Consider the following 27,459-nt stretch of genomic DNA (forward strand, 5'->3'; position numbering starts at 1 on the left):
AGTGAATATATATATAAACCACCCCTTTTTGGGGGGTTGGCTGCTTTTTTTATAGTGCTTTTTAGGTCTCGCCGACGCAGTGCTTCAGCTTTCCAGTTAAAAACGTGTACGAGTTGCATTGAAATCAATGCAACGCGTGCACGTTTTGGCGATCCCACGGGAGTGAGCGGCTGGCATATGGCAGCAATTATCGCGGCGCCGGCCGCTCCCTCCCGCGAGTGAATTGCAAAGGCCCCCTCCTCTCTCCCCTCCCCCTGCTGCGAGGCACCCGCGCTTGTCGTGTGTGTGGTTGAAACATCAAAGTAAACCTGCCTTTTTAGGTCTCGCCTGTCGATGCGCATGCGCATCGAGCAAGGCGAGAGTATTGGGACTTATCCGCTCTTTATCCACACTGCAAGGAATCGTGGCGATTCCTTGCAGTGCCCGTGACTTTTAAGCTCAATGCGCATGCGCATTGAGCTTAAAAGCGCGTGCACGTCCGTCTTTGTTTACCCGCTCCGCCCCCTCCCCTTCCCGCCGTGTCGCATTTCTCCTCCCCCCTCCCCTCCGTCCGTCTTGTTCTTTTGCTCAATAGTTCTACCCCTCTCTCTTCCTGTGCCTAAATTATTTACAAAGACTCACATTCCTCCTACTACAAGCCTTTGAACCCGCCATCTCCCTGAGGTGAGTTTCGGAGACGTTTCGCAACGATTTTAAAATTAAAAGAACCCCGAAAACTGTAATTACGAGTCTTACTCACCCCAACAGCTTACAGCACTATCACCAGCGCCGTACCCGCTCCGCCCCCTCCCCTTCCCGCCGTGTCGCATTACTCCTCCCCCCTCCCCTCTCCTCCGTCCGTCTTGTTCTTTTACTCAATAGTTCTACCCCTCTCTCTTCCTGTGCCTAAATTATTTACAAAGACTCACATTCCTCCTACTACAAGCCTTTGAACCCGCCATCTCCCTGAGGTGAGTTTCGGAGACGTTTCGCAACGATTTTAAAATTAAAAGAACCCCGAAAACTGTAATTACGAGTCTTACTCACCCCAACAGCTTACAGCACTATCACCAGCGCCGCCATAAGCAGCACGGCACATTACGTAGGAATAAAAAAAAAAACACCAGGCGTCCTCGCGAGAACCCCGTGTCACGCGGGTAAACGGGGCGGTAGCAAGGTATCTCCATGGAAGTGTTATCGTATGTTGTTATGATGGAGCCGTTCCTCCGATTTTTCTTTCTTTGCTGAGATTAGTCCTGCAGGAATCTTCTTCTAGATTTTAAGTGTACATGATCATATTGTGAAAAGTCTAATGGCACGCTTTACGCTGAGACTTAGGGTACTATTTGTACCTAGATGTTCGAGCGTTTAACATTTCACTTTTGTCCCGTCCTCTACAGATCGCTGGTGCTAGCGTCTTATAGCTTGGCCCGCTTAAACTGCGCAGCCAGGCTGTTAGCCACCACCCTATCCCCCCTTTTTTTTTTTGCCATGTCAACCTAACTCTAATGGCCGCTGTTTATTGATGGTGGAGCGAGTTGATTTGATTGACGCGCGGGCTAGATGAGCGGCGAATGCAGTATGCTTCAACCAATGACTGCTTAGCAGGGGTGGGTTCGGCTGCGAGCCTTCTGGGTGAAGACACCTTGACCCGCAGAGCAGAGGACGCTGGGATTTGTAGTAGATTTTTGGTAACACTAGCCTTTGTTCACTTGTCTGGCTCAGCTGTCACTTGTATTATAGCCTTCAAGTTTAAGATGCACTTCTCATTGTACAGCTGTTTTAGGTTAGAAGTGTGCGAGGCCCGGTGCTACAGCGCGATATATATCAGGGTCCCAGCATAGCCCATAGCTTCTGCAAGCTGTTAATGGGCTCCTTTCGGTGAAGATGCTTTGGACCTGAAAGCAGCAATAGAAGTGGGAGGCTCGGGCGGAGCTGCTCTCCTCTGCCCTCGCCATCAAAGGGCACAGCAGTCACCCGAAAGCAGAAGCAGAAGGCTTGGACGGAGCTGTTATCTGTAGCAACTGCCATTGATGATCAGAGCAGTCACCCAAAGCGCCGTGTCCAGAGCAGGTAAGGGACCCATGGGTTCGGGGAGCCATCCTGAGTGTTTGTCTGTACCTAACCCTTGCCTCTTACAGCTAAACACAATATGCTAATGACCATTCCACGGTATGATCACAGGAGACTTAACTTTTAGAGGTACTCTCACACTATATAAATAAAAATCAGTTGCAAGTCAAAAAGGGGGCACACTATTCTAGTATCATAAAGTGCTAGAGGGCACTATATATGTTTACCAAAAGGGAGAGAGAGAAAATCCCCATCAGTATACCCTCCTGAAGATGGAACATGAGCTACATTTAAACAAATTTGTTACCTTGTGTCAAACCAACTTATGTAAAGGGGAAAAATAATATATGCCATGCAAGGAGGCCTTATATCTTTCTAGCCATAGTTGATTATTGCATGTTTGCTTCTACAGCCCCTCACCCTCACACACACCCTCACACCGTCTCACCCTCAGACCATCTCACCCTCACTCACCCTCACACCCTCTCACACCCTCACCCCATCACCCTCACACCTCCTCACCCTCACACCTCCTCAATCCCACACACCCTCACCCACACTCACACACCCTCACTCATCCTCACCCCCTCATCCTCACACACCCTCACTCACCCTCACACCCCTCACCCTCACTCACCCTCACTCACTCACTCACCCTCAACCCCTCACCCTCACTCACCCTCAACCCCTCACCCTCACTCACCCTCAATCCCTCACCCTCACTCACCCTCAACCCCTCACCCTCACTCACCCTCAATCCCTCACCCTCACTCACCCTCAACCCTTCACCCTCACTCACCCTCAACCCCTCAGCATCACCCTCACTCACCCTCACTCACCCTCAACCCCTCACCTACCCTCACCCTCAACCCCTCACCCTCACCCTCACTCACCCTCAACACCTCACTCGCCATCACCCTCACTCACCCTCAACCCCTCACCCTCACTCACCCTCACCCACCCTCACTCACCCTCACTCTCACTCACCCTCAACCCCTCACCCTCACTCACCCTCACTCACCCTCAACCCCTCACCCTCACCCACCCTCAACCCCTCACCCTAACTCACACTCACCCTCACTCACCCTCACCCTCACTCACCCTCACTCACCCTCACTCTCACTCACCCTCACTCTCACTCACCCTCACTCACCCTCACTCTCCCTCAACCCCTCACTCACCCTCACTCACCCTCACTCACTCTCACTCACCCTCACCCACCTTCACCCTCACTCACCCTCACCCTCACTCTCACTCACCCTCACTCACCCTCACCCTCACTCACCCTCAACCCCTCACCCTCACACAGTGCAATAGGTCTCGGAGCATTTGAGTTAGAGCTTTTAGATTTGTTTATGGCTTTTTTTATTTGTAATTCTTTAGCATTGGCTACAGGAAACAAAAATGCTAAAGATTTACAAAAAAAACCCATAAACAATTCTAAAAGCACTAACTCTAATGCTGCGAGACCTATTGCATTTCCAATGCTTGTTGTTTGTGATTTGCATGGACTCACTCTGCCCCTCCTCTAGTCACTGATAAAGAGTTCGCACACTGAAGAGTTTTTAACTGGGCGCCGTAGTCGCGAGTCAACTTGCCAGCTTGCCAGGAATAAAGATGGCAGCGCCCGCAGATCTGAGGAATGATAAGCAGAAGGAAGACATTCTGTACGATTTACTAGTCAACACAGAGTGGCTACCGGAGTCTGAGGTGCAGGTGAGAGCTGGCCTCGGGCGAGCGGCTGCCGACGGAGAGTTAGCAGTGAAAGCTGCACCTTTTAGTTGTAGGACAGGGGAGTCACGTAGAGGGAACTCTGCTCTCACAGAACGGGGGAAGTCACTTATGCCCACGTCACGCACGCCGGCTGATGTGTCTGTATTTAAAATAAGCGCCCAATTATACCACTTTTGTATTTGTCCCTTATAGCTCTAGAGGCATTTTCCCAAAGAGCATTAATGATAGCTTAGTGAAGTGCTTGGCCCATGTAGAACAACTGATATTGTGCTGTCCAGGGGAACTCGCGAGCCTGCTGTTACTTCAAAGCTACTTATTTTGGGGACACGTGAAAGTCTCTACCATTCCCCCAGCCAAACCAGCCGCGGCAAAGGCAATGTAAACTAATGCTTTACTTGCTCAAATTTGCTTAACCGGAGTTGTGCATTTGTTCCACCTTTAGTGCAGTAACATACGTGGCGTTGGCACGGCTGTTGTAGTGTGGTGGAGATTGGTTTGAGGGGCACGATATTAGAGTGCACATTGGTCTCAATCTGGGTCCATACCAGTCGGGGATATCACTCTACTTCACATAAATCACAGTTTTACTGTATTTTTGTTTTCTCCCAGATTCTGATTTTATTCATCTTCCTAAAAGTCAACTTTCAAGTGAACGTTAACTAATCGTGTAACAATGTAAGTTACCAGGACAGGAAATACACTGTAAATAACACAACAAGTGTGATATCCACCTGCAAGCAAGACTATTTAGGTGGTTCTATTGTGGCATTTGTGCAATAACCTTGCATGAGTGAAAAATGAATGAAAATGTATCAAACAGCATATGTTCTGATGTGACTGTCCCATGTATGGTATAGGGTTCCCCTAATGAATGCCTGACTGCGTGTCTGTTGTCTTGACTTTTAACTCTTATTTTGGCCATGGCATCTGTTGTAATCTTCTTTTACTGTTTCCCGTCTAGTATGGAGTGTGGAGCACTGTGCCAAGTGCGTTCCACATTCCACCTAGAATTGAATGGTTCTAACCTTGGCAGTTGAACACGAGCTGGCCAAGGATGAGCCACACTTTTCACTCAGGATATACTACTTAAATAAAACGACTTTGAAGCACTTACTTGTTTTTTATTGTTTCGTATTCATTTAATTATCTTTCCAATGCTGTTTCCATGGAGGGATTGCCGCCCCGCCCACTTTGGTGTCCCGATTGCCTGCCCAGTATTCACACTTAGCTTTTAGCGAACTTTTTGATCTGTTTTTCTGCAGTACACCACTCATCTTTCCAGCACTTGATATTGTTTATGAATGTGCTTGGATGGTGTGTCTCTAGTTTGTGATTTTTCACATAGCCTCAATGCACTAGTGGTTAAAACAACACCTATGTCACCCCTTCAGGTATTTCCGTATCTTTATATGTTCTTCTGCTCTCCATGTCTTCTTTTTTCTTTTCCGCTTCTCACTCATTCTCTCACTTTCTCCACTTCTTTCCTCTGTTCTCTTGTTTTCATTGGCACTAGGCTTCTCCCTCTTCTTCACTGCCATTCTCTGTTGATCTCTTTTTCTCTCGCTGTTTATCCTGCTTTCTCTCTTTCTTCCTCACTTTTTTCTTAACTCCTCTCACTATGTCCACCTCTCTCTTCTCCATCACCCTGTTGCTAGGCCACTCTATTGTCCTTTCTCACTCTCTCTACCTTGTTCTTTCCATCAAACTTTCTCAGCTATTTTGTCCTTTGCATCTTCCTTCCAGCTTTCCTCCCATTCCCCTTTTACTTATTCCCCTTTCTCTTCCTTTTCCTCATACCCACTGTTTCTCCTCCTTTACTACTTCTCCCCCTTTTCCTTTACTGCATTCTCGTCTGGCCTGCAACTCCCTTCCCCACTCTTTTCACCTCTGTGTGTCTCTCGCTCTCTCTTGCTTAGGGGCTTACCTGCGACAGTGCATACGATCTCGCTTGTTTAGATCTGCCCTAAAATATTTAGCAGCAAGGAAAATGCGATAATAAAGCTGCTCTAGCTAAATTATTTGGTCCAAACCAGAATGCGTGTAAAACTAGTTCAAGAAGTTAAGGCAACTACAGCTTATATATATGCAAATCCAGAAAGTTAGAAGATAGACGACTGGTGATAAAATCGGGCTGGTGTACACCCTTGTTAGGGTTAGTGTCATGACCCCCATATAAGTCTGTGGCTGCCACAGACTTATATGGGGGTCAAGAGTTTGCATTTAATGTAAAATAGCTCATCGGGTTCACAAGCTTTTGTTACAAAGATCCTTGTGTAACTGGCCCCTTACAGATTTTTTTTATTTTACTGAGCTGAAAGAAACAGGAAGAAGTGATTGTTGCAATCTGGGGTTTCATTAACAGATCTTCATCAACAAGATTGCCAAGACACTACATAGCCAGTAGGTCTCGACTTTGGGACCTTATAAGTAGTACATTCTACAGCACAATATCCTTGGTGCAACAACAACTGTTGCATGGCTTAACACTTATAATGTCCCAAAAGCGAGACCTATTGGATATGCCAATGCTTGTTTATATTGTGCCGTTGTATATTTTTGTGCCATTGTGCAACATTCCGTCCATCATCTTGTCTGTTTTGCTGTTCACCCTATGTGGGAAGGGTATGCCCAGACGTGGGTCCCGTGCTCACTAAGGGCCATATGTATCATACAAATTTGCATTTGCAATTTCGGCCTTTGCGAATGCGAATTTGCTAAATAGGATGTATGAATGAAAATCCGGTACAAAATAAGGAATCGCAAAATTTGCGATTCCTTATTTTGCAATTGCATTTAAGGAATCGCAAATTTTGCGATTCCTTAAATGCAATGTATGCAGCTAAAAAAAATTGCTAATAGTCCCCAAGGAATCGCAAATTACCACCAACTTCAAGTTGGTGGTTAATTTGCGAATTTCTTGAAAAATGCCCATTTTTGTATTTTTCAAAGTGCCATGTGATGCACATACATGCCCTTAGGGCATGTATGTACACCACATGTGCACCCATGCTTATTTCAGGGGTGCAACAGGGTGTCCTTTGGACACCCCTGCACCCTTGAAATTATTCTCAATTTGCGATTAGCAAACTGCGAATCGCAAATTGAGAATAAATTCCCATTCCTCTTATGGGCCTCCCGGCCCATACAAATGAATGGGAAAGTATTCCTTAATTGCGAATTCGCAATTTGCGAATTCGCAATTAAGGAATATCAAGAAATCTCAAAAAAATTGCAATTTTCTTGATACATACCAATTAGCGATTCTGAAATAGCGATTTCTTAAAAATCGCTATTACAGAATCGCTAATTGGTACCTTGATACATAATGCCCTAAGCCACTGGAGTCAAGCTATCCTGGCTGAAGACGGCTGATAGCCAGAAACCGGTCCTAGGATGCTTGATTCCGGTCCAGGAAAGACATGGCTTGGCAGTTCGGGCTGGACTGTTCCCATGAGGCACAGGGTCAAGGCTGATTTGCATATGGCCATGCCTGAACTGGGGTGGTGTGGAGAGCAAAATAAACGATGGATTTAGGCCCAGATCTCTGTACTGGGGTGAATGTATGACATTGTTCTGCATTCTGTCCATCAATTGTTGTTTTTGCATTTGTCACCCCGAGTGGGATGGGTATGCTCAGACATGAGTCCCATCCTCTCCACACCACTGGAGTCAAGCTATCCTGGCTGAATACCGCTGATAGCCAGAAACCGGTCCTAGGATGCTTGTTTCCGGTCCAGGAAAGACATGGCTTGGCAGTTCGGGCTGGACTGTTCCCATGAGGCACAGGGTCAAGGCTGATTTGCATATGGCCATGTCTGAACTGGGGTGGTGTGGATAGCAAAAAAATTGATGGATTTAGGACCAGATCTCTGTACTGGGGTGAATGTATGACATTGTTCTGCATTCTGTCCATCAATTGTTGTTTTTGCATTTGTCACCCCGAGTGGGATGGGTATGCTCAGACATGAGTCCCATGCTCTCCACACCACTGGAGTCAAGCTATCCTGGCTGAAGATTGATAGCCAGAAACCGGTCCTAGGATGCTTGATTCCGGTCCAGGAAAGACATAGCTTGGCAGTTCGGGCTGGACTGTTCCCATGAGGCACAGGGTCAAGGCTGATTTGCATATGGCCATGTCTGAACTGGGGTGGTGTGGAGAGAAAAAAAACGATGGATTTAGGCCCAGATCTCTGTACTGGGATGAATGTATGACATTGTTCTGCATTCTGTCCATCAATTGTTGTTTTTGCAGTTGTATATTTTTGTTGCAACCACTCCAAATTCTCCTTGTTTGTAAAAAGAACACCCTTATCTCACATTACCTCAGCCCACCCTTGAACCCTCACAAACCCTTTCCCCCTATATCTGTATGCAACCCTTAACCTTAAAATCACCCATTATCTCCCTTTAACGCGACATATCCCTTAACTTTAAAATCACCCTTACCCTTCTTTACCTGTATTCACCCCTTAACCCTAAAATCCCCATTACCCCCTTTACCTCTACCAACACGTCAACCCTAAAATCACCATTACCCCCTTTACCTCTACCCACCCCTAAACTCCAAAAATACCATTTACCCCTTTTACCTCTACCCAACCCAAAACCCTAAAATTACCCTTTCTCCCTTTACCTTTACAAACCCTTAACCTTAAAATCCCTCTTACTCTCCTTTACTTCTAATCACATCTAAACCTTAAAATTACCCTTACCCATTTTTTCTCTACAAATCCCTTAACCCTAAACAACCCTTTACCTGGGGAGTAAAGACTTGAGCAGTAAATGCACATGAATAGTAAAGGCTGAGGAGTAAAGGCTCTACAAACTAAAAATTGTGGAGTAAAGATTGCATACCTTTCTATGTATCTGTTCTGTAATATATGTTACATGTAGGCAGGACTTCCCTCTTTCACCTGTTTTACCTGTAGGAAGGCTTTCAACAGTCTTGTAGGTGCTCGTCATCGCTTTTGGGTTTCCCCCAGAGGTGTGTAAATTGTCGTATGTGTCTGATCTATAGTTGTTCTCCCGACTCTCTGGCATGATATCTGAGGTATGTTGTCTTTCTTTTGAGTATGTTTTGTGAATGGATGGCTGCCTTTTGAGTTGCGTACCTATACTTAGGTTTATCCTCTCTCATATGCGCTGTGCAGTTAGTAGATAGATAGATATCCTCTCTTATATGTGTTACATAGATTTAAAAAAATGTGATTCCCATTTTTACCTTCAGATAGGTCTCTCCTCTCATCTCATACTGGAACTTGCATTCTGTCCTCTGCAAGATGTCAATGGTTGACTTGCTGACATGAATCCGTAGAGCTGAAAATGAAACACGCATCACAATTAACTTACTTTCCAATGTTCTGTCTCCAAGCACTTACCTCAGTGTGCTTCACTTTAGCTCGCTTTTTATACATTAGGATCCTTATTTTTATCAAGAAGGTTAGGTAAGGAACAAGGAGGATCAGATTTATTCACCAGAATTAAAAAAAGGATTGAATCCACTTGTCTCTATATTCCACTGGATAAACATAAATCAAATGATTCCATCTTTCATTTCTACCTCCTGAGATCATTGTCACTCTACACTTATGTGGATCTTGCTGTCTTCCTGTACCTTGAGGTTCTGATATTCTAACTGGCCACCCTACAACCAATTATCACACCAATTTGAAATCACAATATTTCAGATTGACATAGCGTCCAGTGTAGAGAGGCAGGTTGGGCATCTTGTGGTGTTCCATGATGTCTGGTACACCTTGGCAGGATTTGACTCCTAAAATGGCCAAGTAATGAGCCCAGATATGAAAATGTATCAGCTGTCAGCTAGTCTTCACTGTAGAGTTTCTGTGACTATTTGGCTTGCCTCTGGAATAGTATCTAGGGAAAGTAAAGTGTTAGTACCACACCAGGAGAACAGTTAAAGGAAAACATGTTGAGTTAGCAACAAAGGAAGCAAATGAGGGCACCAGTAAATGGACTTAGGCAGATAAATGTTGACTACTGGTCAGGAGATGGAATACATTTTATGTTAGTTAGGAAATCAACAAACTAAAATCTAAACTCAATATGACGTGGTAGTGTTTTCAATAGATCTATGGTAATGGATTCTTCTCTATATCCCCAGGATTTCTCACAGCTCTGTTGTCTAACTTCCTCAATGCATCCTAGGTAGATCATGCCCTGTTTTGCTCTTTATATTGTCAAACTCAGAAAGTCAGTACACTATAACTTAGAATACATCTGTAGGTGTACGCATGTCAGTGCAAGTCAGAAGAATGTGCTTACGCAGACCAGTTGATTCCATCCTTGAGGCTGTGTTCACGGTATCGCCAAATAAACAATAACGTGGCATCTTGATCCCAACTACACCAGCTGCACATGGGCCTGATAGAGAAAAGGACAATCAAAGTATGTTAGAAGATCAAACAAAGAATAAGAAAGAACCAAATAAACTTACTGCTGCTTCAGTCACAGGCACTTTTAGAATATATGCCAAGGATGAGTCCGTTTTTTAATAGCTTTAGATGATAATTCTCACAGCATCTTCTAACAGAACCAAACAATCTGATTCTGTTCAGGGGCCTGTTCTTGTAGCTCACTATACATTAGTTTGTGGGCATTGCTTCTGTTAGTCATGAAATTGTGAAGAAGTCACTGGATGGGAATCATAGTTTAATCTTGTAAATAGATGATTGAGAAAATGAGAAGAGGCAAGCTTGTAATCCATACAAATGTATTCTTTCCATAAAGTAAAGCTGTGGGAAGACATTAATCTTTATTTTGCATGAAAATTAGAGTTCCAATCCCCCTGTCCCTCCTGAAGTAAGCTCTGTCTACTTCTCTAAGGCTCTGGTGGAGAATCATAATTGAGACCAACTGGAATGCGAGGTAACCATGCCACCGAGATACCAATTTTAAACAACAATACCTGCTGAAGGTATTGCTGCAAGGGGTGGTGAGGGACAGAGTCTCTGAATTAAGCAGAAAGCTCTCACCCAGTCAAGAGATCAGGGCTAGATCCAACACCGTTTTTTAGCTCACTGCACCATCCCAGTTTCAGAACCTGGCTGTATGCAAATTAGTCTGTTCCTGTCCCAGTGCATGATGGGAACAGGGCAAACCAAACTACAAAAGCCAATTCTTACACTGGGAAGGAAACAAGCACCCGGGGACCGGTTTCTGGCATTACAGCCGTCTTCGGCCCGGTTTGCTTGAATCCTGATGGTGCAATGAGCAAGGGTCTCACATCTGAGAATACCCTTCCACGCTTAGGGTGGACAAAAATATTTACAACAAGGGGTGGTGAGGGACAGAGTCTCTGAATTAAGCAGAAAGCTCTCACCCAGTCAAGAGATCAGGGCTAGATCCAACACCGTTTTTTAGCTCACTGCACCATCCCAGTTTCAGAACCTGGCTGTACGCAAATTAGTCTGTTCCTCTCCCAGTGCATGATGGGAACAGGGCAAACCAAACTACAAAAGCCAATTCTTACACTGGGAAGGAAACAAGCTCCCGAGGACCGGTTTCTGGCATTACAGCCGTCTTCGGCCCGGTTTGCTTGAATCCTGATGGTGCAATGAGCAAGGGTCTCACATCTGAGAATACCCTTCCACGCTTAGGGTGGACAAAAATATTTACAACAAGGGGTGGTGAGGGACAGAGTCTCTGAATTAAGCAGAAAGCTCTCACCCAGTCAAGAGATCAGGGCTAGATCCAACACCGTTTTTTAGCTCACTGCACCATCCCAGTTTCAGAACCTGGCTGTATGCAAATTAGTCTGTTCCTGTCCCAGTGCATGATGGGAACAGGGCAAACCAAACTACAAAAGCCAATTCTTACACTGGGAAGGAAACAAGCTCCCGGGGACCGGTTTCTGGCATTACAGCCGTCTTCGGCCCGGTTTGCTTGAATCCTGATGGTTCAATGAGCAAGGGTCTCACATCTGAGAATACCCTTCCACGCTTAGGGTGGACAAAAATATTTACAACAAGGGGTGGTGAGGGACAGAGTCTCTGAATTAAGCAGAAAGCTCTCACCCAGTCAAGAGATCAGGGCTAGATCCAACACCGTTTTTTAGCTCACTGCACCATCCCAGTTTCAGAACCTGGCTGTATGCAAATTAGTCAATAACGGTGATGGATTAAGCCCTGATCTTGGGACTGGGTAAGAGTGGTCTGCTTAATTCAGACACTCTGTTCATCACCACCCCCTTTTCTGAATCGTTTTTGGCCACTATAGGTGTGGCAGGGTATACTCAGACATGAGTCCCTTTCTCACTGCTCCATCAGGATTCAAGCAAGCCGGGCCGAAGACGGCTGGAATGCCAGAAACCGGTCCCCGGTAGCTTGTCTCCTTTCTGGTGAAGAATTGGCTTGGTAGTTTAGTCTGCCCTGTTCCCATGATGTTCTGGGCCAGGGACAGACTGATTTGCATATAGCCAGGTTCTGAGCTGGGATGGGGCAGTGAGATAAATAACGGTGATGGATTAAGCCCTGATCTTTGGACTGGGTAAGAGTGGTCTGCTTAATTCAGACACTCTGTTCATCACCACCCCCTTTTCTGAATCGTTTTTGGCCACTATAGGTGTGGCAGGGTATACTCAGACATGAGTCCCTTTCTCACTGCTCCATCAGGATTCAAGCAAGCCGGGCCGAAGACGGCTGGAATGCCAGAAACCGGTCCCCGGTAGCTTGTCTCCTTTCTGGTGAAGAATTGGCTTGGTAGTTTAGTCTGCCCTGTTCCCATGATGTTCTGGGCCAGGGACAGACTGATTTGCATATAGCCAGGTTCTGAGCTGGGATGGGGCAGTGAGATAAATAACGGTGATGGATTAAGCCCTGATCTTTGGACTGGGTAAGAGTGGTCTGCTTAATTCAGACACTCTGTTCATCACCACCCCCTTTTCTGAATCGTTTTTGGCCACTATAGGTGTGGCAGGGTATACTCAGACATGAGTCCCTTTCTCACTGCTCCATCAGGATTCAAGCAAGCCGGGCCGAAGACGGCTGGAATGACAGAAACCGGTCCCCGGTAGCTTGTCTCCTTTCTGGTGAAGAATTGGCTTGGTAGTTTAGTCTGCCCTGTTCCCATGATGTTCTGGGCCAGGGACAGACTGATTTGCATATAGCCAGGTTCTGAGCTGGGATGGGGCAGTGAGATAAATAACGGTGATGGATTAAGCCCTGATCTTTGGACTGGGTAAGAGTGGTCTGCTTAATTCAGACACTCTGTTCATCACCACCCCCTTTTCTGAATCGAAGGTATTGCTGAGTAGACAATGACTGCCCCTAATGTGAAGAAACTTCATTAAATTAGTGGGAAAGTGGTGTGGGTGAGGTACCAAACTTCAAAGACACTAGTGCCATTGAACAGAATCCACTCCATTCACTAACAGAATGTCAAGTGGAAGATGGCTTACATACAACCATTAAGGGAGCTGACAGGAAAGACCATTACATTTGAAAATCTTGTACAGCGTAGAATCCCAGAAACAGGCTGTAAAAAGATATCTTAGCATCTCAGATGGGCAGGTAGCCCAGGAAGACTAAGATGATAGAGCAAGGGAGGATGCCCCCCGCATGACTAGTTGGAAAATGGCCCTCTCTGTAGGGTCACGCCCAAACCTTTTGCCTTCCTCTCCTACCTTTGCTGAATTGATGTTTGTTGGCCTCAGGACTCTGTTCACTTTACCACTGCTAACACGTGATAAAGGTCTTGTGCTCTCTCCCTAAAGCACAGAATAATTGCTTTACACCTGTTTGGCATATTTCATTTACTTGTAAGTCCCTTGTAGAGTGGTATACCATGTACTCAGGACATGTAAATTAAATGCTACCCATGGGTCAGCAGCACATATTGTGCTACCCACCTAAGTAGCATTCTAGAACTTGTCTGAGGCCAGCCATTGTAGCCTGACTGCAGTGTCACACTTCCATGTCAACTAGACATTTAAAACCCCTTGCCAAGGCTTAAACTCCCCTTTTGTTACATATTAGTCTCCCCCTAAGGTAGGCCTGGGTAGTCCATAGGTCAATGTGCAGCGTAATTAAAAGGTAGGACATGTACTTTTAAATTTTAAAAAACCGGAAGTGAAAAACTCCCAAATTTGTTTTTCACTACTGTGAGGCCTACCGCTTCCATATGATCACATTGGGGATTCCTTATTACATTTAATCCCAAGCTTTAATTCCTAATTTATACCAAGTTTGGTACCTATGAATTTGTAATGATAAACCTTCTTTAATGGTAAAGTCAAATGCATCCTTACAAGTTTGCAGATACCACTTTTAGAAAGTTGGCCTTTTTTCTGCCCGTTGTGCCAGCGGCCTGCTTTAGGTCGCATGACTGGGTGTAGCTGACAGACTTTGTGAATTCCCTCCAGACATTCACACACTAGTGGGATTAGCTGAGCCTTAATGGGCCATCAATTGGCAGGATGGGGATGGGCAGAGCTGAGCACAGTCCCACTTGCACCTAAATAGGCTGTGGTCAGTCTCCTCACAATAGACCTAATGACCCTATTTTGCAAAAAAAGAACAATTGATGGACAGAATGCAGAACAATGTCATACATTCACCCCAGTACAGAGATCTGGTCCTAAATCTATCGTTTTTTTTCTCACCATGCCATTCCAGTTAGGACCCAGCCATATGCAAATCAGTCATGACCCTGCGCCCAATGGGAACAGTCCAGCCCAAACTGCCAGGCCAGGTCCTCCTTGGACTGGAAGCAAGCATCCTAGGACCGGTTTCGGGCTTTCAGCCCTCATCAGCCACAATAGCTTCACTTCAGTGGCATGGAGAGCACGGGACCCAAGTCTGGGTATACCCGTGCCACTCGGGGTGACAATTGCAAAATGAACAATTGGTGGACAGAATGCAGAACAATGTCATACATTCACCCCAGTACAGAGATCTGGGCCTAAATCCATCGTTTTTTTGCTCACCATGCCATTCAAGTTTGGACCCAGCCATATGCAAATCAGTCTTGACCCTGCACCCAATGGCAGCAGTCCAGCCCGAACTGCCAGGCCAGCTCCTCCCTGGACTGGAAACAAGCATCCTGGGAACGGTTTCAGGGTATATCACCCTTCTTCAGCCAGGCTAGCTTGAATCCAGTGGCACAGTGAGCAAGGGACCCACGTCTGGGAATACCAATCCCACTTAGGGCGAAAAGTGTTACAGCAAAAAAATGATGGACGGAATGCTTGCATTTGGTTTTAATAGTAATTTCTCCTCAGAACTTTGCAGGATCTTCTCTTCTCCTAAAATGAAATGTGAACTACAAATGTCATATATGTGTAATGGGACTAATGCAGGTTACCTTTTCGTACTTTGTCATTTTGTACTGTGTAAAATTTAAAACTTTTGCTAGAACAATAAAAATATATTTTTTAAAAAGACCTTTGCAGGAGTAAAGCCATACCTACAGCCCCTAAACATGACTAACCTTTTTACAGGAACAAAACAGCAACAAGAGAAGAAGGGGCATATTATCAAGAGATATATCGCCGCTTTTCGGCACATAGCACCGAAAAAGCGGCGATTATTTTATCTCAATATTATCAAGGCATTGCTAACATACATTAGCACATGCTAGCAGCAGATTTTGTAATGCATCTCATGAAAGCGATAGCTATCGCTAATGAGATGCAAAGTAGTTGTTCCCTCCTAAGACAACATGAGAAATGATTGCAAAACCAACATTGCGGTATTAACAACGCGGCCCCTGAACAGCGAAGCAATAACAAAAGTCGGGCTAAGCCCCCATTATCGCATTATTCTAACGCCTGCATTATTCTAGCCTTATTGACTATGGGAGGTGGATTGTATGGTTAAGTACACACTATCGTATTAGCGAGCATTTCTATTATCGCTGCTCAGTTATCTCTGGATTTCCCGCGAAAATGGGTGTTTTAGCCACTATCTCTGGATTTCTTATCGACTTTGAGATGAGAGTTGATAATACCAAGCTTTTACACCAATGAAATCCAGAGATAGCAGGCGATAAGAAAAACAGCGCTAAGCACGCTTTGCTATAATTATCGCAACTCGTTGGTAATATGCCCCAAAAAGTAGGACCTCACCAAGGGGTAATAAAACAGACAATGCTTTCCAAAGTCAAGATGGTTAAAGTCTAGTAAGATTGTAGAGTGTAATTGTTCCAGTCAAGACTGTCAATTGGTGTTTTTTCTGAGATACTTTATAGGGTGCTACTAAGTGTCCCCCCTCTCCCATGATCATATCCCCTCATACCAGAGTGAATCCCGATGCGTATCCACACCGGAAGTCCTGGCAGGTGCTGGAGCTGGAAGGTTCCCATAAAGCTGAGGATGTCCAGTGCCATACGGCAGATATCCACTGCGTGCCGGTTGCCGTTCCTATCCGGTAGTCCACTGGCCACCATGTAGGCATCTCCGATGGTCTCCACCTGAGGACGTAATACAGATGGTATAGCACACAGGGTTTAACATGATATGATGGGGAAATCGTTAAACACATAAAAATGTATCACTCTAAAGCGAAGTTGCTATAGTGACCTGAATCATCATTGTAAATTTTAATAATATCCTCGCTTTGTATTCTTTTTTACTTGAAAATAGAAAAGAATGGTGTTTTATATCCTTGGGACCTGCCCTGCTGCTAGCAAAAAATACAGACGTGGATAAGGTGCAGCTTAGAGGCTTTGTTTAACTATCTTTGCCTTGACATGGATCATTTACACAATGTTTTATGAAAAGGGTATGCATTTTGGCAATCTAATTGGGATATTCAGTGAGCCCTTTAAGGGCATTTTGAGAATTTGCAAGCATAGCTTGGGGGTACATTTTAGGTATAATACAAGAGATGTGTAAGTTATTAAACTACTTGATAGGTATTTTACAAAGTTATGTTTTCAGGTTTTGGGAAAAATGTAAGTCAAGATACATTGAAAGCTGTATTTAAACAGGTTTTCAAGGCAGGGTAGTCAACCAGAAGAGGAGCTGTAAGTCACACCCATTGAATGTTAAGACATGTTACATGAAGAATGTCATGCATTAAGCGGTCGACGTAATCCTATTTACCATAATAATAAATCCTACATGAGAAAATGTTGACTCCAAATTAACAATCACAGTGACGCCTTTAGAACCCACAAAGACAGTTTTCTAAAAGGACTGTCACCCACATAATCAATATGGCATGCTTCATCATAGAGCCCATCACCAAATGTAACAATGCATCTGGCTGAACTCAGCCTTGTTCCATGAGCTCTTGATAGTGTTGGGCAAAATGGATCTTCAAAGAAAGTGTGTTAAAACTACCAAACGGGCTGTCCCATCAAGACCGTTTAATTACTGTTGTCCCCTGGCAAGCCTGGAGAGGACTGGCACTTCTGCATCTATAGGTGCACGTTATCCACACCCGTCAGGGTCATAAGGCCTTCTTCAGGACCAAACATCCCTAATAGTTCTTAGGGCGGTGGAAACCTGTGATGTTTCATTGATTGAAAGTAATTGGATCATGAATACATGCATACACACATGCATACATATGTTCCCAATGGAGAAGGCCAGGTCGTTTTTCTGTGGTCCCTTTGGTGGCAAAAGATGTCTGTCCTTGTAGCCAAACCATCCACCTGCTTGCTGTACTTATTGTGTCTCCTTGCACCTTTGAATACTTTTAAAAGCAGTCATATAGAACAAGAGCTGTGATTTGTAGACATTGTGGGGCATATTTACTGGCCCCTTGCATGACATCATTGAAAACATCTGCTTGTCTACTAGGATTGAATTCACAGTGTGTACATTAAATCATTTCCCCAACAGTTCCCCCTGCCCCGCTTTGCATCTCTTGATGGTACATAATAAACTGTCAGTTGCCAACGCGGTACAATGTCATCGGGAAATGGCATTCCAGCCCTAAAACAATCTAACAGTGTATCTCACACATAGCACGCAGCACATGCACCAGGTGGGCCTGGATCACACCGAAGTTACAAATGGCTGATCAGGTAACATGCTTCATTCGAACTTCCTCGTCCACTTCCCATTCCGACATATCCCGGGAGATGACACCAGCTATCTGATGGCGATATGTCTTTTTGCAAGTAAGAGACCCAACTTCAGGAACTTCTTAATTAGTTTCTTGTTAGTGGGAGGGGGGATCAGGCCTAGCAAAAAATTATGAAGTTTAACTTGTATGTCCCAACCAGTGGCCTTATTAAGACTCGTGATTATATCTTTCCAGTATTGTTCCAAGGAGGGACATTGCCTCACTATGTGCAAAAAATCTGCTATGTGGTGTCTACAGCGAGTATGTAAGTGGCCAAGTTCCTAAGGCAACTTGGGCTGTAGCGTGCACAGCTATATAGGATTTACATCATTTATGAAACATTTGCAACAATGATTATTCGTTCCAATCCAAATTATTGATTTTTAATCTTGTCTTTACATATTCTTCGGAAAAAATGCAAATTCAAAGCATTACACTCAAAACATGTTTTTTCTCAATTCAATTATTATACAGCATTCTCTATATGTGTTAACAATCATTACATAATGACAATATTTAGAGAAGCGACGCCCAATGCATTTCGGGATGAACTGTCCCTTCATCAGGGGAAAACAACCATCAGACTTCAAATAAAACACCCCTTGAGGCACCGCAAGGCCAACCAAGACCTTTACGAGATGTATACTGACCTCCTGACTTCAACGATAAACGACAATGCAGCAAACGTTCGTGCCCGTTATTTCTACTACCCGACGTGCTTAGTCTCCAATCACAATTCCCAAAAAATTAGCGAGGGCATTCAGCTGAGCGGCCGCTGTAAACGTTATGTTGGAGTTTTGGGGTTAGAAAGGCCTGGTGTGTGTAGTTAAAGTAGATCAGTGTAAATAATGCTTTGAGCTGACGGTTTGCATCCCAGCATATATTTTTCCCCATATCCGATTGGATAATATTTCCCCCATGGCTGCTTCCCATCTGGCCTGGGCTTTTTTTTTGCACACATTTTGATTAGGTTTTTGAAAGTACCACGTGGGCGAGGGCCCGACATAATCCACAGGAAGGCAAAGTAATACAGGGTTACCAGATGTTGAAATATCAATGGGTACAGTTCGTATACATAACAATAGAGAAAAAGCTGAAAACAGCCCGCAGACCTTCCCACCCCACCCACATTGGCAATCACATTTTAATACTCGCATATGTCAAAAGAGATAAAACAATACATTGTACATTGGGGTCTGTAAACTTCCCTTAGGGCAATTTTTATGGGGATTGTACTGGAAGTGGAGGAAGGTCAATGCACCGGTATGTAGCCCAGCAAGACCATATTTTTCTATGTTTATTGGGGCAAGCAGCCCCTCGCTTGAAATACTGCCATCTCTGCACTCATGCATTTGTCTAGCTCTCTTTGCCACTCTCCTATTGTCGGTGGAGAAGTACCCTTCCAAAATTGAGCAATATCACATTTGGCAATTGTGAGGGCAAGAAAGTGTAGGTGTTGCATATATCGGTTCCCACCTATGTCTTCTGTACTATGAAGTAAAAATATCCGGGGATCGTGCGGAATGTCCCAGGACAGCACCTCTTTAAGGCATGTCGATACCCTAAGCCAGAAGGGCTGTAAAGCCACACAGCTCCATATCATATGGAGAAATATCCCCTCCTCCCTGTCACAGCATAAGCACAGGGGGGAAGACACAACTCCCATCTTCCAAAGATGAAGACAAGTATAATACACGCAATGAACATACTTAAACTGAATAAGACGGTATCCGGAAGCCACCGCGGCACCCTGAGGACTAGCTATCGCCTCCGACCCATCATCGACCATCAGGTCTGGGATGTCATCCTGCCACGCCTTCCTCGTTCTATGTAGGGTCGTGTTGGAGTGCGTCCTCAGCGTCTAGCATATCTGTCTTATTTTGTGTGCGCCAACATCACCCATAAGAAGGCAGCCTTCTAGCGGATGAAATTCAGGGAGGTCGGTCATGTTTACAAGCGAGGCGGTCAGGCATGACGTAGTTGGAGATACAAAACTGGGTTTTATGGAGATGGAACTCCTCCTGCAGTTGCTGAAATGATTTAAGGATGGTGTCCTGGATAATGTCCCCCAGAGTGGAAATACCAATCAGGTCCTATTGGCGGAACCCTTTCAGTGCGACTACATAATGTAAATAATTACCATACCATAACGGCGTCGCCTGCGTCAGCGGCATGTGCCATCCCATTCGCCGAACTGTATACTGCCACAACCTAATCGTTGTTCGGCTGGCGTGTGGTAAAAAGTCGGGACTCTGTATGCTGCAGAGTAATTGCAGGAGGGGAGTCCTCCCCATGGCAGCATGTTCTAATGTGAACGCTGGGTCCATAGGCGAAATATACTACCAGTCGTTAATGATGAGCCGCCACGTAGTAGGAGCATACGCCTGCAGCAGCGATGCCTCCACAATAGGATTGCGCACAGGTCTGAAGTGCCACTCGAATTGCCCCTCCCTCCATGAAAATGTCTTATGTACAGCATTAATTTGCGCGAACCACACTCGCGTTATATGATATGGGAAATTCTGAAGATGGTAAAGAACCCTGGGGAGAGAGACCATTTTAAAAATGGAAGACTATCCATACAACAAGAGAGGTAGGGAAGACCAGATAGCTGTCTCATTGCGAAGGTTAGCGAGGAGCGGATTTATGTTGCGTGCCCACGAAATCTGCGGATAGGAGGACACAAATACTCCCAAACATTGAAAACCTTCTGTGGCGTGTTTTAACTGGGATGTTCAAGTGCTTCTGCCCTGATGGCCACAGACTGGAAACAGCACTGATTAGCAGGGTTAGTGTGGAGCCCAGAGGTCTGGCCGAAGACCCGGAAGATCTGCAGAATACGTGCACCTGAGACCCAAGGGTCGGTCATAAAAAACAGGACATCATCTGCGTATAGTCGAATACCGTCCGGCTGAGAGCATGGCCAGTCAAAGCCTCTGAGCACCGAATCCCCACAAACCCACACCGCCAGGGGCTCTACTACCAAGGCAAAGGGGAGAGGGTACAGGGGACAGCCCTGCCGTGCGTCTCGACCAATAGGGAAGACGGGAAAACGATGGCCAGCTATACGCACAGAGGCCATAGGTTCCGTATAAAGTAGGTGCACGTACGCTAGAAAATGTGGACCGAAATTAATCGCTTCTAGGAGTTGGAAGAGGTATTCCCAGCTAAGGGAGTGGAAAGCCTTATCTATTTCTGCCAAGAGTAAGGCCGAGGGGCATCCCATCTCCGGGGCCAAAGCATTGTGAACCCGGTGGATGTTATGTCAGCTGGCCCGATTTGGCATAAAGCCAGATCGGTCCAAATGGACCAGATCCTGAATGCATGACCGCAAGCAGTCCGCCAAGACTTTCCCCATTCATTTGGATTCGAAGTTGATTAGGGAGATGGGGCGGTATGAGGACGGATCCTCTGGTGGAAGGCCGGGCTTTAAAAAGAGGACAATTTCAGCTTGGCGCCAGTCCCGAGGCAGTAGTCACTTCTTAAGGGCCTTGTGGATCGTTCCCAATAAATGCGGGCCTAGAGTGGCCATATGGGAGCAAAGGAACTCCATAGGGAATCCGTTAGGACCCAGGGCTCGACCTGAGCGCATCACGTTTACTGCAGCTATTAGTTAGTCTAGTGTAATGGGGATGTCTAATTGGTCTCTCATCTGATCCGATAGCCATTGAGGGGGGATATCCCGTAGGAACTCTGCGATGAGATCTCCTGAGATCTGTTACCTCCGGGTATACAGCGTGGAAAAATGATGCGCAAATTCCTCCACCACCTCCGCAGGGACTGTACGCAAGGCACCATCACTACCCCTGATGGTTGGAACTATGGCCGGGCCCTGCCTGCTTGACATAATCTAGGCAGCATTCTACTGGATTTGTCCCCAACTGGTATATCCGACGTTGAGACGCCAACCAGATTTCTTTCGCCTCCTCTGTAAGGTGATAGTGCAGCTGCTGTTGCGCAAGGGACAGATTTCTCCGAAGAGTCGGAGTGGGCTCTAGCGAGTATTTTACTTCCAAGGAAATGCACTGGGCCGCTAGTTCGGACCTCTGAGCGGAGCGCTTGCACTTGTCGTTAGTCCTATAACTAATGTCCACAACTCTAATGGTAGATTTCGAGGTCTCCGAGAGGGTTACTTTAGAGGGGGCGGAGCCGACATTTAGGGTAAGATAATCATGGATCTCAGTGTGGAGACACTCGTGGTAATCAGGATCCCGCAGATGCCACGGGGACATCTGCCATCTGAGGGGTGGCTTTTAAAAATTTAAGAGGAGTGTCACTGTGACTGGTGAATGATTCAATAACCCTCTTGGAAGATGCGAGACCTGGGAAAACCTATGGACATAGCTCTGTGGTGTGAACAGGTAGTCTAATCGAGACAGAGCCATGTACCATTGACATGTACGTGTAGCCTATCTCAGTGGGATGATATTCCCGCTATAGATCCGCCCAACCCAGTGCCCCTGCAAGCGATGATAATTTAGAGGTACCTGTGGGGGAACCACGCCGAATCCCCGTCTCCTATCGAGTGGCATCATAATGTCATTCCAATCGCCACCCAAAAGGAACAGACCCTCTGGGAGCTTGCCCCACAGCTGTGTCAGACCTTTCACAAACGCAGTCTCGAGGGGCAGGGGTGCATATACACTGCCCAGCGTGAGCAGTTCACCATAAAGCGTTCCCGTCAGGAGAGTGTATCTTCCCCCAGGGTCCACCCAATGTTTAGTATGGATGAAGGGGACATGAGCATAAATAGGAATAGCGGTCCAATAGGAGCCCCTAGTGAAATCGGCATGAAATGCCTGTTGGAATCCGAACCTAGCTAGACATGGAGCCTTCAATGCCCAGGAGATGAGTCTCCCGCAATAGAAGAATGTCGGCCCCATATCGTTTAGCTTGCCTGAGGACAGCCCCACATTTGACCTTGTTGAGCAGCATCCGGACATTCCACATCACCACCGTCAGGTTACCGTTACGGGAAGCCATTGCCTGAGGGGCCATATATCTAGTCTGGTCTAAGAGTAATGGTCTGCCAAGTGAAGAATGGGATGTGTGTCTGCGTGTATAAACAACCAAAAATGTAACTCTACGTTCCTGAACTCCGCCCCCCCCCCATCGGTAGCCCCCCTCCCACCTCCCGATACTGCCAAGAACTAGGAGCATATGTTGTGGTGAGGGGCACCCCAAGACCCAAACAACAGATCCCAAGGCCCCCCTTCCAATGGATCCCAACCACTTCAAAGATGGCATGGGCTTTTGGTACAATCTTCGGGAAATCTATCTTAAGGGTCTGGTAAGCCCCTTGCGCTGCTGTTGCGTCATTTTTTGTGATGCAACAGCAGCGCAAACCACCAAATCATATTCAGGAGGCCATGCAAAGCCACTTTGTGTTGCTTTTTATGGCCTCATGGATACGGAGTAAGGCAACGCAGCACAGTGCAAATCACTGCGTTTCCTTACTCTATGCTAGGGAGGCGTTCCATGGGTGCTGCGGTTGGTGTTCCAATGCAATACCCATGTATTTTGAGGCATTTCCAGATTTACACGACCATGTAAACCTGGGGATGCGCCACAACCTTACACCTCCCTAGGGGAGGTACAGCGAGGAGAAATATCTTTATTTCTCTTAGTTCTTTCCTCCCAGAATTGTGTTTGTGCAGGAAGGTGCCTGTTCCTGCACAAAAACAATCCTGCATGCAACGCAGGCCCCCTTGCACCATGGCGCTAGGCAGCCAAAGTGGCCCCACCCCAGGGAAAAGACCAGAATGCTTTGTTTGCATTATATTCAGCGCATTTCTGTCCTTTCACTTTGACGCAGGACAGCATACCAAGGTGATTTGCTGTGTTGCCCTGTGTGAAATCCCTATAAATATGCCTGAATGTTAAAATGTCTTACATGAATTATGCCAAGCATTATGCAGCCGCCAAAGAAATTTGCAAGAATTCGCTGATGATAAGATACAGTGTGAGTTGTTGAAATCTTATCTAGATGAAAGTCTAATTGAGACATGAGATTTGCTAAGGTGTAATCGTCTTCTAGGCTACTGAACTCTTATGAAACTAATTTATCTTATACATATGGGTTTCTAAATCTCCATTGCATAATTTTGATGTGTTGATGTGATAATGAGTTTAAAACAATTATAAATATTTGTAATTCTGCATTTTGGAGAAAAGTGGAAAGCTGCAATATCTGCATTGTGGGGCAGTATGGACATGCTGGGGTATTCTGGATCCTGGTATATGTATATATTGTGAAAAGTGTGGAAAGTGGAGAACTACAGCCTGAAAGATCTGATTCAAAGGGTACGAAAGCAGGAGCGCTTGGCCAGCTCAACTGTCTGACACCTTTAAACTAGTGACCTGTCCACCAGAGTGCCAAAGTTGGAAGTGGAAATCACCCCCCCCCCCACACCATTTAGGGAAAAAAGCTGCAGTCACAGCTATTCTATGCCCAAATCTGCCCCGCAAAGCATAGCGGCCCAGGGCAGGGAAAAAGAAATATGGTTTCCACATGTGGGTAAAAACACACTCCTTGCTCAGCAGGGTTATTGTTCTTTAGCTCACTGAAAAATACTCCAACTTTGAGCGGGGGTTGCAGAGGCCCGCTATACGTCCCTTGTGTGGCTCTTTAGCCTGTTCCTTGAGACACAGTTCCCCAAGATACTGAAGACAAGTAACTTTATTCTTTTCAACAGGACTTTTTTGCCTGATTATCCTCATGTTTAGACTAGACTATGCAGATTGGCTTTATACGGTACTTCCGGATTATCAGCCAGTCTATTAAGGCATCAATAACATTTACCTGATAGATATTATTGGACTTAAAGAAGTGGGAACATATTACTTCAGAGCTCGTATTTACTTGTTATCGGTGGAAATGAGAATTACAGGACGCTGACCTGGAGGGCAAGATGGCGGACGGAGAGTCCGAGTGAGGAGACGCTGACCTGGAGCTCTCGTGTGGCTCTGCTTCACTCATGCTGTTTATTCGAATTTTTGAGCTGCTAATTACTGCGCTTACCTTTGGAGGCGGTTGGTGCTTACTGAGTTCACGGAAAAGCGATTGAAACCTACGGATCTGGAAAGAGAGTATGCGGCTATGCGCTTAGATCTTTGGAAGAGTTACACCCGTACTCTTCGCTCAGCGTGGCTACGTCCAACCCCTCCGCTCTCACCAAGGGATACACCAGGAACGACGGAATCAATTACCGGTGTCTCGCGGCGGAATCAACTTCAGAGAGCACGCTTACACCCGACGGAGTGTGGAGGGCTACGAGCTCGTGAAAAATATCCAAAGTGTTCTGCATTAGTGTCGGATAGTTCCACGGCATTAATGGCACCGAAGAAGCCGACGGGAGCACAGAGGCAACAAAAGCCGAAAACAAGAGCGGACACCGCAGCTGCACAGGAGACGACTCAGCCATCGGGGGCAGTAGCAGATATCTCTCTCAGCACTGTGAGTACGATTAATCCATCAAATACGGATGTTTTACATCCGAATATGACTCTGAATGAAGGCAATTCTCATGCTACTTTACCGCTTTCTCCATCTGTATTACCAATAGCAGTTTCTGTCTCAACCAGTGTTGAAGACTTGAACTTGGTGAATTCTGGGAGTTGTAGGCTAGGGGCTATCCCGAAAATACCAGTCATGTTCAGAAAAAAAACGGTTGCTCCATCTAATTCATCAAATTTATCTAATCCTGAGGTTCCGGGTTTTTAGGAACCCGGTGGTGCCAGGGGATCACACCCGAAGACCTCTGAGTTCTCCCTGTTCCGGACCACAGAAACCAAGAGTCTTCTAGGTGAAGTCAAAGATCAAGTTTTATTGGTTGCAACCAAGTAACATGTGTCCTAGAAGTACGACAGCACGGGCCGTAAGTTCTCAGGAGACTGTTCGTTTTTACAGAACCAGCCTTCTCCTTTTTTACACAGTTTTACACTTCAGGCAAGAATTCTTGAGTTTATGATATGGTCATAGAAATATTTACACAATAGAGCAAAACGCGAAGTCATGACGGCCAACCCATATTTTAGATGTCCAGTTTGTGATAGATGACCCAGCCCAGCCCGGAATTACAATCAGATATCGATGAACACCCCAATAAAACAGGGCACCTCCTTGTCATAAAACTGGCCATAAACAAGAAACATGGACAGGTGTATGTGTGCAGAAAACATGGTCTGTAGGTGGTGAATGGTTTATGGCATGTTATGCATTGATGCTATCTCATTCGGCCACTGGGCGAGGGGCTGCCCAAACAGGTTTGGCTGGAGGCGGTAGAGTCAGTTCGGCCAGGTCATGGGGAAGTCAGCTAAGGTGGACGTGTCCTTTCAGATCAAGCTCGACCTTAATCAATTGACTTATATGAGGGCAAGGCATAAGATGGATGCCGTTCACAAAATGGAGTCCAAGGGTTTGGAACGGAAACCACGATTTAAGGGTGTTAGCATCGCCCAATCATGACGCCAATGTACAGGGATAATGTCCTAATCATTACCGGTCTGCCGATACCAAATTCGTCATGGTACGATGGCATTTTGTGACACGAGTGTTGGACCTCGGAACCATATCACAGCAGGATCCGGAATTCCAGAACCACAATCCATCCAGCCTCAACCCTGACTTTAATTCAAAAAGCCTAGATAAACAAACACATGCTACTGCAAGCTCTGTTAAAGAGGCAACTACCATGGCTGAACAAAGCCGTGGACCAATAGAACATACATCGGCAGTTCCTGAGGTCCGAGGTGAAGATACGGAATCCATAGACTCTGCTGGCAACTTTTATTCCATGACTGACCTCTCACAAGCGCTAGACTCTGATAGTACAGAAGATTTGGAGCGAGATGGGGGTACACTGCAGGATCATGAAAAATCTTTTTCGGACCCTGGACAAGATGAGCTAAGTAATCTTGAAGACTCGGATCCTGAGGAGTCTCCTAATAGACCTGAATGGGGGGAAGAAGAAGAGAATGTAAATACCACCATACAGGGTTCTAACAGAGCCATCTCTCCTCTTGTCTCTACTACACCAGAAGCAATTAAATCAACTATAAATAGCTCAGAGACTCCTGAGATAACATTGGAAGTCCTCTATCAAGTGATGTTGCACCATTCAGAGGAGACTAAAGCTGAAAATCTTCGCACTCAGGGAGCTGTAAGGAAATTACAAAACAATTTAAGAAAAGTGATGAAATTATCCAATGATACAGTTATTAGAGTCACAGAGACAGAAAATAGAATATCGCAAATAGAAGATACAATGGTACAGCAGAACTCTCAATTAAAATCGATGGAGGGTCTGAAGGAGGAGATCAACTGGAAACTTGTGGATTTAGAAAATAGATCGCGTCGTAATAATCTCCCAGAGGCCTTCCCAGAGCTAACCCAGTGGAGATGGGAGACTGAAGTTCAGAGGGCCCATAGATTTCCGTTTCAGATAACACGACAAAATTCGGTTCTTAAACCACGAGCTATTCTGATCTCTTTAAACAACTTCTTGGCTAGAGAAGCCCTCTACGATCTGGCTAGACCCAATAGAAAGCGCAAGGCTAATGGTGTGGAATTCTTTGTGCGCCCCGATTACTGTCATGTTACAGTTCAATTACGATGGCAGCTTCGACAGCTTATCCCCTT

The 27,459-nt window shown here is 45.7% G+C and overlaps 1 protein-coding gene across 1 annotated transcript in view; it reads right to left on the reverse strand.

Moving 5' to 3' along the window:
- Positions 1-27,459, reverse strand: part of LOC147747979 (guanylyl cyclase C-like) — a 501,196-nt gene that overhangs the window by 66,549 nt on the left and 407,188 nt on the right. Inside the window, exons 23-25 of the mRNA XM_086957493.1 lie at positions 16,041-16,215; positions 10,072-10,170; positions 9,008-9,102 (exon numbers count right to left, since the gene is read on the reverse strand). Of these exons, the coding sequence (XP_086813619.1) occupies positions 9,008-9,102; positions 10,072-10,170; positions 16,041-16,215 (369 nt within the window). The remainder of the gene's footprint in view (positions 1-9,007; positions 9,103-10,071; positions 10,171-16,040; positions 16,216-27,459) is intronic.

The sequence above is a fragment of the Lissotriton vulgaris genome, chromosome 1_1 (assembly GCF_964263255.1).
Source record: "Lissotriton vulgaris chromosome 1_1, aLisVul1.2, whole genome shotgun sequence".
Classification (NCBI taxonomy): domain Eukaryota; kingdom Metazoa; phylum Chordata; class Amphibia; order Caudata; family Salamandridae; genus Lissotriton; species Lissotriton vulgaris.